Source organism: Mustela nigripes, chromosome 2 (genome assembly GCF_022355385.1).
Source record: "Mustela nigripes isolate SB6536 chromosome 2, MUSNIG.SB6536, whole genome shotgun sequence".
Classification (NCBI taxonomy): Eukaryota; Metazoa; Chordata; class Mammalia; order Carnivora; family Mustelidae; genus Mustela; species Mustela nigripes.
In genome coordinates, this window is record NC_081558.1 from 124,109,900 (window position 1) to 124,124,309 (window position 14,410).

The 14,410-nt window shown below is 39.9% G+C and overlaps 1 protein-coding gene across 6 annotated transcripts in view; it reads left to right on the forward strand.

Annotated features, from left to right (window-relative positions):
* Window positions 1-14,410, forward strand: part of PLD1 (phospholipase D1) — a 199,794-nt gene that overhangs the window by 84,807 nt on the left and 100,577 nt on the right. For all 6 annotated transcript variants that reach the window (XM_059391545.1, XM_059391547.1, XM_059391548.1 and 3 more), the window contains exons 6-8: window positions 964-1,029; window positions 9,234-9,292; window positions 10,528-10,620. In XM_059391545.1, coding sequence (XP_059247528.1) covers window positions 964-1,029; window positions 9,234-9,292; window positions 10,528-10,620 — 218 coding nt within the window. The remainder of the gene's footprint in view (window positions 1-963; window positions 1,030-9,233; window positions 9,293-10,527; window positions 10,621-14,410) is intronic.

Genomic DNA, 14,410 nt, shown 5'->3' on the forward strand with positions numbered 1-14,410 from the left:
GAGCTCATCGTTGAGTGTTTTGAGATCTACTCTTTTAACAACTTATATTTCCCTCTCTTTGTTCCAGGCTTTGTAGTAGCTTGTCCTAAATCTGTGGAGGTCTCATTCCCAAACTGTGGGGGGAGCTCTTCAGGTCAGAGAGTGGTAGGACAGAATCCCGAGGCCCTGGTCCTCTGCCCCAGTGATGCAGAGACACGCAGGGGAGGAGATAGTTTTTCTGCTGGAAAGTTACCAAGTAAATGTCAGTTCTGTTCTGTAATCTGAAAGTTTAATGTTCTGAAAGCAATATTTGATTTCTTCTTTGTGTAGTTGTCTTCTTGTATGAAATCTTTTTAGTGATCTAGAACAAATATTTTCCAAGATACTCTACAGTGTGGGGTTTCTGTGTGCACTTACGTGAATGCAGTTGAAAATGAGAAGCTGTGGCTTTAACAGTTAGTGCTTTCACACACATCATCGTAGTCACTGTGATGGACATTACCCTCGTGCATTTGAGTATTTGAAATCAGGGTACAACTTACTAGAAAGTCTCTCTCTCCTTTTTTTTTAACCTCTCCCTCCCCCCCCCCCCGCCAAAACAGCTGTGAAAAATACAGTAATATATCCACCAGTAAATTCAGTGTTATAATTAAGGAAATTCAGGGTTTTAATAAAATCAACAAATGCCTTTAGACTGTCTACCATGGACAAGTCTTGTGCTAGTAACTATGGAAGATTAAAAGAATGTACAGCTTGGGTCTTGTCAGCAGTTTTTAAAAGACAGAAGCATGTAAAACATTAAATAGCAAGAAGGAATTTGAAAAATGGCTCAGGGGTACTATGGAAATACCTCATTAATGCTATTCAAGATTCCTTTCCTGTGATAATAGGAGTAAAGAATTGAATAAGTTTGCAGAAGGTAAAATGAGATAATGATCACATCCCTGTCACTGTTATCTCTCATCTAATATATTTGTGTTACAGAAACAACTAGAAGATTATTTGACAAAGCTACTAAAAATGCCCATGTATAGAAACTACCATGCAACAGTAAGTATTGTTCAGTGACTTAAATTTTGAAATAGTTTATAAAATCATAAGTTGTCAGCTGAATGTTGGATCGTTTTATTAACAGAAGTGCTTGTATCCACTTCTCCAGCATTCCTCAAGTTACAGTTAATGAGCGCAAAATTGACTCGACAGCAATAATTTAGTTCATGGCGATGCTATTTAAAAAATCATGTATAAATTAATGTGTCTAGAACAGTAGATTTAAACGAACTTGAAACTCTGCTCCAGGCTAGATTATCTAGAAATTGACGTCTTTGTCTCCTCGGGTTTCCAGAATAATACCCCAAAGCATTTCTAAGCCTAAAGGAAAAAACACTTGAGTAGTAAGTGAGGAAACAGATGAGCAGAGTCGAATACCCAGCGTTTATATAGAGCTGCTTGGTTGGCCATCAGGTTAGCCCATGATGCTTATGAAAGGCCTGTCTTTTCGTGTGAAAGTGAGAAGCATGGGAAAAATGAGGGGGAGGAAAAAACTCTGGGGAAATAAAAGAGAGAAGACGTGGTGAGGCTTAGAAGCAGCTGGAAGGCCCACAGGTGCCAAGCAGGAAGGACCAGGCTTTTGTAGAAGTTTTCAGAAAACAGTAAGGTCAGTCCTCTTAGAGGCCTTGAAGGCATGTTTTTAAAGGGTTAATCTTCAATTATCTAAAAGTCCAGATAACTGAGAATGTCCTGGGTTATTGTATTTTTGCATCTGTATGTGTAGAAACTGTAATGCTCGGGGGTTGAATGTATGTATATGGTATAAGGGGCGGAAATTAAGAATAGGCAGTCACGGCCTACTAGATGTGTCCTCTAGTTTAGAGAATGCCATTACTTAAATACTTAAATAGAGGGAAGGGGCATCTGGGGGCTCAGTTAGTTAATCATCTGACTATCGGTTTCTGCTCAGGTCATGATCTCAGAGTCCTGAGGTTGAGCCCGCATGGGGCTCCATATCAAGGCAGAATCTGCTTGAGAGTCTTTCCCCCTCTCTTCCCTCCCCTGCTCCTTCCCCATCCCACACTTGTGTGCTTGCTCTCTCTCTCAGATACATAAAAAATTCTTAAAAAAAAAAAAAAAAAGAAAGAAAGAAAAAAGAAAGGAAATAAGGAAGGAAGTCTTCTGTGTTAGGAGAGGAAGCAAGAGCTCCTTGACCCTTTGGCGTTTTCTGGTGACTCGCTGCAATCTTGCTGCCTGCCAGGGTATTATCTGGAGGCTGGACAAACCCCCATTCTGTCCCCTAGTTCCCCCAAGCACAAATGATCTGGGGCAGAGCCCATGGCCCACCTTCTGCGGCAACTTGCATTGTTCCATTTGGTGGACTTGAAGGAGCATATGTGGTTTCCTAATCCTGGAGGAGTTTTCCCAGGAAAACCAGCAACTTGGGTCCAACCAGAGGCTCTCAAGAGGAGAAGGATAGGAGAGATTTCTTCCCTTCTAGGACTCAGGAACATGCATCTTTGAGAGAGTGTAACGAGTAAGGATGTCACTGCTGTTATTTCCGATTATATAACTGGTCATTGCTACGGCTAAAAATGCTGTTTCCTGTTGTGTTCTCTGAAGAGATATATGCTGAGGAGTATTTAAATGTGTGCCAGTACCAGTATGCGATGGTTTTGCATTTGTTTTACTCTTCTGCCTGCCTGTGACTTTATTGCTACTATTTCTTTTGGCTTTAGAACAGTAATTGCTAAGTTTAGTCTTCTCTTTCTGTGTATAGTACTACATTTTAGATTCTTATGTTGATTAAAAAATGTGACATTTTCTTAAATGTTTATTTTATTTTCTAATCATGAAAATCTTTCCAGAGTTGAGCCGTATTTTGTCTAGGAATTCTAGAATGTCTTCTAAACATTTCCTCTAAAAGGGAAAACCTGGTCTCAACTGACCCAAATATATGTTACCCCACATTTTTGATAGCTACTTATTTACCCTAAGAATGGAATTCTCCATAATGATTCAGACATAAGATACAATTCAATCTATCTTAATTTTCTAACGTTATTAAATTGTCACATAATGTAATTTGGCCTAGAGACTAGATTTACAGGCTTTTGCCTCATATTTGTGAAATTAGATTGGCATCTTTGTGTATCCTTTGATAATTGTGAGAAATATTAAAACTCCTGTCTGTAAAATCATATTAAAAGTAATTTTTCGACAATCACATATAATTAATTTATACTTTTTAACTGTAAAACAAGCTTATTAGAAGTTAATTTGGGTCTTTAGGCCAGAGATCATGGATCATAGGTCAAGGGTCAGATAGGATCACATCTCTAATTTCCATAGAATTTCAATGAAACCAAACATGAACAGTTTTGGTTTTTTTTTTAAATTTTCCTATGGTCATTGGTTAAGTTAGTACTTAGATCAGGAATTTTTTTTTCCAGGAGTATAACTTTTTAAATTCCTTCTTCCTCCTTGAGGGTCTGAAAAACATGTCATTAGTGTTTTAGTGAATTTAACATCAGATAATTCCCTCAGAGATTATTGGTAATCCATTCTGTTTACTCATTTGTAAAATAGGGATACATGTCTTTGTACTCTGCTTAAGGCATAAATCTGTTTTTAAAAAAGGGATGTGTTTACTCAATTGTAACATACAAAATACAAAATCTCAAACAGAATTCCTTTTATATTCTAAGTTGTATTGGTGCTAGCTCTAATACTGAAGCCTAATAATAAAAGGGATACTGAAATATCTAATAGTGAAAGGGAGCATTTTAATTAGTAACTGGAAAATGCATGGCTTGCAGGGAATTTAAAGGAAGAGTCATTAGGAACAGGAAATGTGGGTGCCTCAGTGGCTCAGTGGGTTGAAGCCTCTGCCTTCAGCTCAGGTCATGATCTCAGGGTCTTGAGACGGAGCTCTGCATCGGGCTCTCTGTTCAGCAGGGATTCTATGTCCCTTCCTCTCTCTCTGCCTGCCTCTCTGCCTACTTGTGATCTCTGTCTGTCAAATAAATAAATAAAATCTTAAAAAGAAAAAAAGGAACAGGAAATGTACCTTTTTTCCAGCTGAAGATTAAAATCTAGAAAGGGAATGAAATGCATCATTTCTAGAAGCATCCTAGGTTGACAGGATGCTATTGCTAACTTCCGGTTTGACTGACATTTAACTGTGGTAACTCAGATTCCTTACCTCCCAGAGGGTGATTTCAGGCTAATCACCCTCTGGGAAGTAAGGAATCTGAAAGCATTCCACAGACAGACAATACTGAGCCCCCCCTCCCCCTTGTTTTATACGGTGAGTGAATTCAGTTTGAGGGGAAGAATGGGTAAAGGTGAATGAAGATGCCCACAGTGTTTCCATGCCAACGGGGAGAAGCTGTGCTGTTAAACAGCTGCGCCTGCAAAGTAAGGGACGTCTTGTCGTTCTCATGATTGAGTCTTAAGAGCTGAGAGGATCTGGCCTCTCCATTTCCTCCACTGATGAGATGTCTTCTCTTTTCTCTGGGGCTGTGTTCATTGTCTGACCTGGAAGGCAAGCTTTCCTGGAGTAAGAGAGCCAACCTCCTACCCTTCCCAGAAGGGCACTGCCCAACCCAGCACTTTTGTCTCCCTTGCTTCTGAGAATTTCCCGCTGGGGCACTTGCTTGGGCATTTTGCTGCCTCAGGCATCAAGGTGGCCTCTGAACATCCCCTCCCCTTCCAGTACAAAGATGAACTGGAGGAACTATGAATGCATGATTGCCGGGTAATTTCCAGGGCTTGTTGTTACCCCTTGAGCTAATTGCTTGTCCCTTGTCTTTGGAACTTTATTCCCTGTTTGCCTAACATTACTTGTACTTCTCACAAGTTGGAAAAATAATATTGATTAATACATTCAAGAGATCAGTCAGCCTGTGGAATATTGTCCAGCTAAACTGATCATTAAATTCATGTTCTTGAGACTCACTCACCTGGGCAAATAGAGAATTGATTGTTACCACTCAGGATGCACTGAGAAGTGTGGATGACACAGTCTTTGTTCAATTTCACATTGTGTTATTTGGGTTTGCCTCTAAATTGACCTTGCCACATTTACTTTTAATCTGATAAATCTGTATTAGAGCACATATTGCCAGAGATTCTTTTTTTTTTTTTTAATCAATAACAAGGCTAGTTGTTTCTTGAAATCTCTCCCTAGTTGAACTAAAGTGATAAGGATAGTTTTAAATTTTATATTGGTACATAAATCTCTGCATTACTAACACATTTTTTTATTTAGATGAAATTCTTTACACTTAGCAATTTTATTATATTTTGAAGTTATGATTTCTGAATTATTTCCAAGAATACTTCTGCTGTCAACTCGATGATAAGAGCCATGTGAATAAGAAACTATCCAGATATTAGATAAATGGTTTCCTTGATTTTTGCTTTTCATTTCCTGTTCCTCCATTTAACTGTTCTGTAGCTTTGCATATAAATTAGTTATACCTCTGTAGTAATTTCTTCCAGTGTAAACTAGGATTAACATTTTCTCTCTGCTCCCTAGAGATTAAATGAGAAGTTATGGTTTAGGGTTTTAAAACATTTTGGATTCTATGTTCAGAGTCTGCAGTGTCACGTCTAATAACAAGCATTTCCACAGATGGGATTTTAAAAATACGGTACTGAATTACAATGTTTTATACAAGAATGAACTGTAAAGTCTTCATAGAATCTTTATAAAAAATTTAATGTGAAGATATATTTGATTGAGGGTTTTTAAGTCTTTCAGGATTTTTTTTCTGAGGATTATCTTTATTTATTTGAGAGCGAGTAAGTGAGAGAGACAAAAAACACTAGTGGGGGAGGGGCAGAGGGAGAGGGAGAAACCGTCTCCCTGCTGAGCAGGGATCCTGATGTAGGGCTTGGTCCCAGGACCCTGAGATCATAACCTGAGCCAAAGGCAGATGCTTAATGGACTGAGCCACCCAGGTGCCCCATGTCTTTCTGAATTTAATTTTTAATGTTTTAATTTTAATTTTTTTTATTATGTTCAGTTAGCCAGTATACAGTACATCGTAAGTATTTAGTTGTAGTCTTTAATGATTCATTAGTTGCGTATAACACCCAGGGCTCATCACCACATGTTCCCTCTGTAATACCATTACCTGGCCACCCCATCTCCCGACCCCATTCCCTTCTGTAACCTTCAGTTTGGTTCCCAGAGTCCAGAGTCTCTCGTGATTTTTCTCCCTGTCCGTTTCTTCTCATTCAGTTTTCCCTTCCTTCCCCTGTGATCCTCTGCTCTATTCCCTATGTTCCACATATGAGTGAGACCATATGATAATTGACTCTCTGCTGGACTTATTTCACTCAGCACAATCTCCTCCAGTTCTGTCCATGTTGATGCAAATGGTGGGTAATTATCCTTTTTTGATGGCTGAATAATACTCCATTGTATATATGGACCATATCTTCTTTATCCTTTTGTCTGTTGAAGGGCATCTGGGCTCCTTCCACAGTTTGGCTATTGTGGACATTGCTGCTATGAACATTAGGGTGCATGTGCCCCTTCTTTCACTGCATCTGTATCTTTGGGATAAATACCCAGTAGTGCAACTCCCGGGTCATAGGAAAACAGTATGAACGTTCCTCAAAGTATTAAAAATAAGTCTGTATGAATTTTTACAAATAATCTAAGAAAGAATTTGAAGCACTTAATTGGGTGACTCACAGCAGTGAGAGATTGGTAATTTTTTGCTTACAAATTTAATAATAGATTATTTCTAATCACATATATAAAACGTTAAAGGAAAATTGTTAGGTTTCATTTTTTTAAAAAGATTTTATTTATTTATTTGACAGAGATAACAGTAACCAGAGAGGCAGGGAGAGAGAGAGCGGGAAGCAGGCTCCCTGCTGAACAGAGAGCCCAATGCGGGGTTCAATCCCAGGACCCCGAGACCATGCCCCAAGCCAAAGGCAGAGGCTGAGCCACCGAGGTGCCCCGACTGTTAGGCTTTATTTTATTAATCCCATTTACATTTGAGCTTGGCTCAAATGCCATTTCTTCTTAGGAGTCAAATCAGCTTGGAAACTGGACACCTTCCTCTGTAACTACTTGACATGTAATTGTTGTGGTTCTTCCCACAGAACTTTGTTGATGGGGAGTGTTTTCTATATCTGGTCTCCCCTCTGCTTCCTGATGCCAGGAGCATATCTTCTTGATTTTGAATTTTCTGTTAAGGCAGTTATTGACATGATGTACAACCACTGGTAGATCTGGGCCTACTGTGGCTACTTTTAAGAAAATTTCGTAATTTGGGAGCCAAATAATGTCCAACTCTAACTCTTTCAAGTAATACATGAGGTGCAACTCCTGCATATGCTGAGAATTACATAATGTTCATTGGTCTTCACCTTTGTGCTTTCACATTTTCATCTAATAATCATGGCGAATGATTTACTGCTTTTGCAGCTTTGTTTTGAAGAAACTGTTTGGTCTGACCTAATTCTGAATCTATCCCTTGCTAATTCTGTTATCTTGGACAGTTTTTTAAAAAGATTTATTGATTTATTTTAGAGAGCGAGCGCATGCGGGGGTGGAGAGGGCATATCACACCCTGAGATCAAGACCTGAGCTAAAAACCAAGAGTTAGGGGCACCTGGGTGGCTCAGTGGGTTAAAGCCTCTGCCTTAGGCTCAGGTCATGATCCCAGGGTCCTGGGATTGAGCCCCATATCAGGCTCTCTGCTCAGCAGGGAACCTGCTTTCCTGTCTCTCTCTCTGTCTGCCTCTCTGCCTACTTGTGATCTCTCTCTGTCAAATAAATAAATAAAATCTTTAAAAGAAAAAAATAAAAACCAAGAGTTAGATGCTTAGCTGATGGTGTCACCTAGATGCCTCTATCTTGAACAATTTATTTAACATATCTCTACACCAGGGGTTGGTAAATTATGGCCTATGGACCAGATCAATCCCACTGCCTATTTTTATATGAGCTAAGAATCGTTTTTATGTTCTTAAATGCTTGAAAATTTTTTTAAAAGAACAGTATTTTGTGACATAAAAATTATATTAAATTTGTATTTTAGTATGTGTAAATTAAGTTTTAATGGAATACAACCATGCTTGTTCATTTATGTATTATCTGTGGCTGCTTTTATTTCATAATAGTACAAGTATATGATTCACAGAGCCTAAAATTTTTATGTCTGATTTCTTTGCTGAGAAAGTTTGCCTATCCCTGCTCTAAAGCTCAGTGTCCTCTTCTGTACAAGAGAGATCTGAGATAATGTATGAAAAATGCTTAGTACAGGGCCAACAGATATTAAGCACTCAGTAAATGTTAGCTGTTGATGTTGTCATCATAATATTTGTAGTTTTTATCTTCCCATAATTTATAAGGTAAAGGTGGGTCTGAAATTCTCTTCCTTTTCTACTCACTAAAAATAGTTATTTTTATATTATTCGTATGTAAAATTATTTTATTTTATTTTATTTCTTTCTTTAGAGAGAGTGTGGGATGGGGAGAGGGTCAGAGGGAGGAGAAAGAGAATCTTGAGCAGACTACCCGCTGAGCACGAGCCTGTTGCCAGGACTTGATCTCACAACCCTGAGATCGTGACCTGAGATGAAATCCAGAGTCGGATTCTCAACCAACTGAGCTACCCAGGCACCCCTTATTTTATTTCATTTGTATTAAAATATTCTGGTATTCCTGATGTTCAAAGATCTCTGCAAACTCCCTTCAACGCACTCTACCATTTAACTTTACATTACTCTCTTCATCTTGCTTACTGTAGCCCAACTATATACCTGATGACCTTTGCACACCTTCCCTGTCCTCTCTCCCCCTTCATCTCCCATTTCCACGTACCAAGCCTAATCCACCTTCCAGAACCTGGCACCAACATCACCGCCTTCACACAACCCTATTGTTAGTGTGTATGCTATGCCACACAATCCTCCTTCCCCAGCAACAAAAACACAGAAGAATTTGGGGAAAAAAGTCTCTCCTATTGATTTTTTTGAGCATTCTGTCTTTACCTTTGAGAGCACACATCACTTTCTTGGTTGTGTCTTAATTATACATAGACTTCTTCCAGGAAGAAGAACATAGATGTTCTTCCAGGGCGATGCCATTGTGTTGCTTGGTGTCGTCCCCCAGATGTGTTTACACATACGGGTATCTAATGCATGTTGTTGGGTTTTTTTTTTTCAAATGTATAAACTTTTCTTTTTTCTTTCTGTCTTTCTAAAGTATGGATTTTTGGCCTCTTTTTCAGACAGAATTCCTTGACATAAGCCAGCTGTCTTTCATCCATGATTTGGGACCAAAGGGCATGTAAGTTCCAGTGTTGCGTGAGAAGGGGTAAAGTTGATAAGTACCACCCTTTGACTTACCAGCGGGCCATGGGGACAGATCTTACTGGCTTTACTACCTGCTGCTTTTCTTCCCAACAGAGTCCAAGCCACTTGGGGCATCTATTTATACACGGTGCTACCTTGCTGTATTGAACACTGGTAGCAGCTGCCCCATCCCCTTTCTTTTGTGCTTCCAGCACATACGGTTGCCTCTGGCCCAACATTAGGGGTGTTTCATACAGGTAGCAAATATGTTATGTAGGAGAAAGCATTAGAAATAAACGTACTGTGTTGCATGTTTGAAAGTTGCTAGGAGAAGAGATCTTGAAAGTTCTTGTCACAAGAAAAAAAAGTTATAACTGTGTACATTAGATGTATTGAGGTGATCATTTTTGCAGTGTATACAAATACCACATCAATGTCTTATACACTGAAACTGGTATAATGTATATCAGCTATAGCTCAGTTTTAAAAAATCAAATATACCGAATCCTGTCTTTTTAATAACTTATAAAAGTTAGCTGTTTATCACTCATTTTCATGATTAAAAATGCTGCTGTGTAAAATTTATGCTAAGTAACGAGATTGACAATTACTTAATGATAATTTTCCTTTATAAAGTGAGCGCTTGAGCGCTTAGCTTCTTTAGGGCTTCTTTAGGGCTAAGAGCCTTGTTAGTAGTGGTTTTCATTTTTTCCTTTTGTTAGGCCATTAGTATTGTTATGTCTTGTCCTACTTTTCAAAATCAAGACATTTCTCTTTCCAAAGCTCTAAGAGCTGTGCTCTATTCCTTTGGTATGGGTTGGTCCTAGAACTGTAGGTAGAAGGACGAGGAATATTTGGGAACTGGTGAGCGAGCACCCCCAGTGGTCTCAACAGCAGGTAAACCGTCCCTGTGTGGGCCTCTGGCAACGTGCGGGGTCTTTTTCAGCTTGTCCCAATGACTGCAGGGTACACTCAGGACAGGTAACCAGAAGCTAGGATGCTTAAAGTCCTGCAGTATGTGCAAGAGACTTTTGCTGCCTCCAATCCGACCAGGTGCTTTTAGGGATCAGCTGCTAGAGTATCCACCTAGTGAATGTGCTGGTGAAGAAGGAAGGAGAGGAATGTGATATGAGAATGAAACAGTTTATTTAGTCCCAAGTTGTGAGGCTGTATCAGCCAAGCGCGAGTTGGAAATCCAAAGACCCTGGGTTAACTTGGTGTCTCTTTCAGAGAAGGTATGATAATGAAAAGATCCGGGGGACACAGAATACCAGGCTTGAATTGCTGTGGTCAAGGAAGAGCCTGTTACCGCTGGTCCAAAAGGTAGGTCTTGGTTGTTCTGTGGGTTTGTTTTACGAAACTGGATATTTGGGGAATTTTCACAGACTGGTTTTCAATTACAAATCAGTTCTATATCCTTTGAAAGTCACAACAGAGCACGTTTTAAATTTTTTTTAAAGATTTTATTTGACAGAGCTCACAGGTAGGCAGAGAGGCAGGCAGAGAGAGAGGGGGAAAGCAGGCTCCCCGCTGAGCAGAGAGCCCAATGCGGGCCTCGATCCCAGGACCCTGAAATGACGACCCAAGCCAAAGGCAAAGGCTCAACCCACTGAGTCACCCAGGCACCCCTAAATTATCTTAGTTTCCAGATCTCAGCATCCATGCCAACATTCTAACTCAAACCTGGACTTGTAGGCAGAGTGTGCAAACTTTTATTATATATGTAAAAACTGGTTGGCAATAGAACTCATGGGTCAGCCAAAGAACATATACAAATGGCCAGTAAGGACAAGTAGATAGCTCAACCTCACTAGTCATAAGGGGACTGCAACTCAAAACCATAGTGAGGTCCAACTTCACACCCACCAGGATGGCTATCATGAAAAAGATACACAGTACCAAGTGTTGTTGACAAGGATGTAGAGAAGTTGGAACACTACTACATTGCTGGTAGAAATAGGAGATGGTGCAGGCACTCTAGAAAACTGCAGCACTTTCTCAAAATGTTAAACATAGGAAGTGGGATTACCGGGGCCATGGTAACTCTAGGTATTTAGCCAAAAGAATTGAAAAAATGTGCATGTATCAAAACTCATAGAAGAATCTTCATAGCAGCATTATTTAGAATAGCCAAAAGATATGAGCCACCCAATGTCTTTCACCTGTCACCAGAGGGGTGAGGATATCCATACAGTGGAATATTATTTAGCCATAAAAAAGAATGAAGATGAAGGGAGATGGGGGTTCTTTCTGGGTTGATGAAGATATATGGTGGTATAATTTTTTGAATATATTATAAACCCCTGAACTATATACTTTTAAAGGGTGAGTTTTACAGTATGTGAATAAATTGTTTAGAAATTTTTAATGAAAAAAAGAATAAAGTGCTAATTCATTCTGTGTCCTGACTGAATCTCAAAAGCATTATGCTAAGTGAAAAAGCCAGACACAAAAGGCCACATAGTATATGATTCCATTCATATGGAATGTCGAGAATAGACAAATCTTTAGAGACAGAGTAGATGAGTGGTCTTGAGGGGTTGGGAGGAGAGGAGAATGGGAAATGACTGCTAACGGAAATGGGGTTTCTTTTGGGTGGTGACAGTATTCTGAAATTAGATATCAGTGGTAATGGTACACAGCTTTACAAATATACTAAAAACCACTGAACTGTACACTTAAAAAATAAACAAAAAAAATTTGTCAGACTTCAAGGATGATAATTTTAGACTTACATTTGCGAGGATGTATAATGTGCTATGTGATATAGACAGAGAACTTTAATTCATATCCTATATCCTACACAACCAAAGACTCCTGTGGGTCAGTATTCTCATCTGATTCTTATTTGTGTCCTCAAAGCACTTATCACAATGTTTTGAATGTAATAGACAATAGTTGTTTGTTAATAATAATATTTTACTGGAATTTTGGAGAAATATTGAGATGTATACATTATTTCCCCAGCCTTGAAAAAGTTCTGTGAGTTCGTGTACATATGAAATTGAGCTAAGTGTATATTAAAAATACATAAACCCTGAACTAAGATTTACCTTTAAACATAGTTAAGGTACACTACCAGCAAAACAACAACAACAACAACAAAAACAAAAACAACAACAAAAACACCACTAAGTAATGCTCTCATTATCTCAGTTTTGAAGGGATGGCAGAAATTACAGGGAGGAGATCAAGAGATTAGAGAAAATTGAAAATTTCTGTGTTCCAGTAAAACCGTTTTACTAAAACAAAAAAGGAAGTAGTATACTAGAAAATGTGTGTTTTCAAATAAACTTCTGTAATTTACATAAACACACAGAAGGGCCCTGGTGCAGATTCCTCCTGAGCAGCCCCCCCTACACCCCCATACGCCCCCAGTTGGCTTCGGCTAAGGCAGCTAGCTGCTGGGGGCCAGTCCCGAGGGCTCCAAAGGCAAGCCCTTGCAAGCCTTTGACTGCAGACACTCTGGGCGATGCGGATCTGCTTGTGTGCATGCTGAGCAGACCGGAAGCATTCATGGCCTCCAGGAGCAGCCCTTAGCCAGGAGCTGGCAGGAGTCTGACCCTGGTAGCCCTCTGATGGGTGATTCTGCTACAAGCTCTGCACTGTCTCCAGAGGCCCCTGAAGGGTTTGCAACCCAACTGCCCACAATAAAGGACATGCAACCACAACACATCCTTGACGGCTCCTTTCCTGCTCCTCCTTCTCCTTCCCTGCCTTGGCTCCTAATAACTCCCTAATACGCCCTTTTTAAATGACTTTGACTTACCACCTCGTCTCAGGGTGGACTTGTGGGCCAACCAACCTGAGACCTCGACTCAAGACATGGAAACCTTGGTCTGGTCCGTGCAGTCATTTATTGAGTGCCTAATGTTTGCTGGGTTGTGTCCTAGCTCCTATAAAAATCAGGCAAAATCCCTGCCCTCACAGAGCTTTACTGGAGGAGAAAGGAAGGCAGTGATGAAGCTGACGAGCACTGGGGATGGTGTCTGTGCAGTTGTGACCAGAAGGCATGGGGTGGTGAGGGACTCGAGGGTTGGGGGTGGGGTGGGTGACTTTAGCTCCCAGTGTCAGGAAGCTGCTGTTGGAGTTACAACCAACCAGAGAAGGGGCAGCCAGAAAAGATGGGGGCCAGACTTTGTTATATAAAAGAACCTAGCTCCCTCACATCTTAAACTTGGGATTAAATCAGGCTTCAACCAGGACAGCCTAAAGAGATATGATCTTCCCTGGAATGAAATGTGTCGTCATTTTAAATTGTATAAATCTTTCCACAAAGATTGAAGCCTTGGTTCCCCATTAATAAGGATCTCCTGAGTTTACATTTGTGGGTTATAAGGTGTCAGTACCAAATAAAATGATAAGACAGAGCTGACAAAATTAGTTTGGAAATTTTTTCACAGTAGAAACTATTAGTATCTCAACAGGAGTTGCTTTTAAGGATGACACATTCATAACTCTCTCTTATTTTTATGCCCATAAAAAGCATTCTGATCACTTTCTTATTTATGCTACCCTAACAAATCTGGTTAAAGCAAATGGGGCAATTAAACCTTTAATCAAGTCTCATAATGACCTTGTCTCAGGGACAAGTTAAAAAAAAAGACAAACATGGCAGACATTTCTTTCCACAATTTAAAACATCTGCTTGAACAGCCTATCTGTTGAGCAACTTCTTGGCATTAGGTGGTGGATTAGACGATGTGTTTCTTATCTCAAATGATGTCTGAGAAGAAGGAGACATATAAATTTTAAAAAATAAATGTAGCATTTATTTCTGCAAACTTTGAGCTATACCAAGAATTCTACAGACAGTGAATAAGCAAATAATCCCAGGGATGTGTCCTGAGGAGCCAAACAGGATGGAAGGTGGGTTGGGGGCTGGGCCAGCTTTTTACCCTTGAGTAGCCCAGGAAGGCCTCCCTGGGGAGGAGAGTATCAGTGGAGAGCTGATGAACAGGAAATGACTGCCCTTGGGAGGATCCGGAAGAAATATTTCTAGGTAGAGGAATAGCAAATGTAGAGGTTCAAAGAATGACCTTGGCAAATCTGAGGAACAGCCAGACATCAGTGGTGGGAGACAACAGGAGGAGGCCGAGAAGGCCGGCTCTGG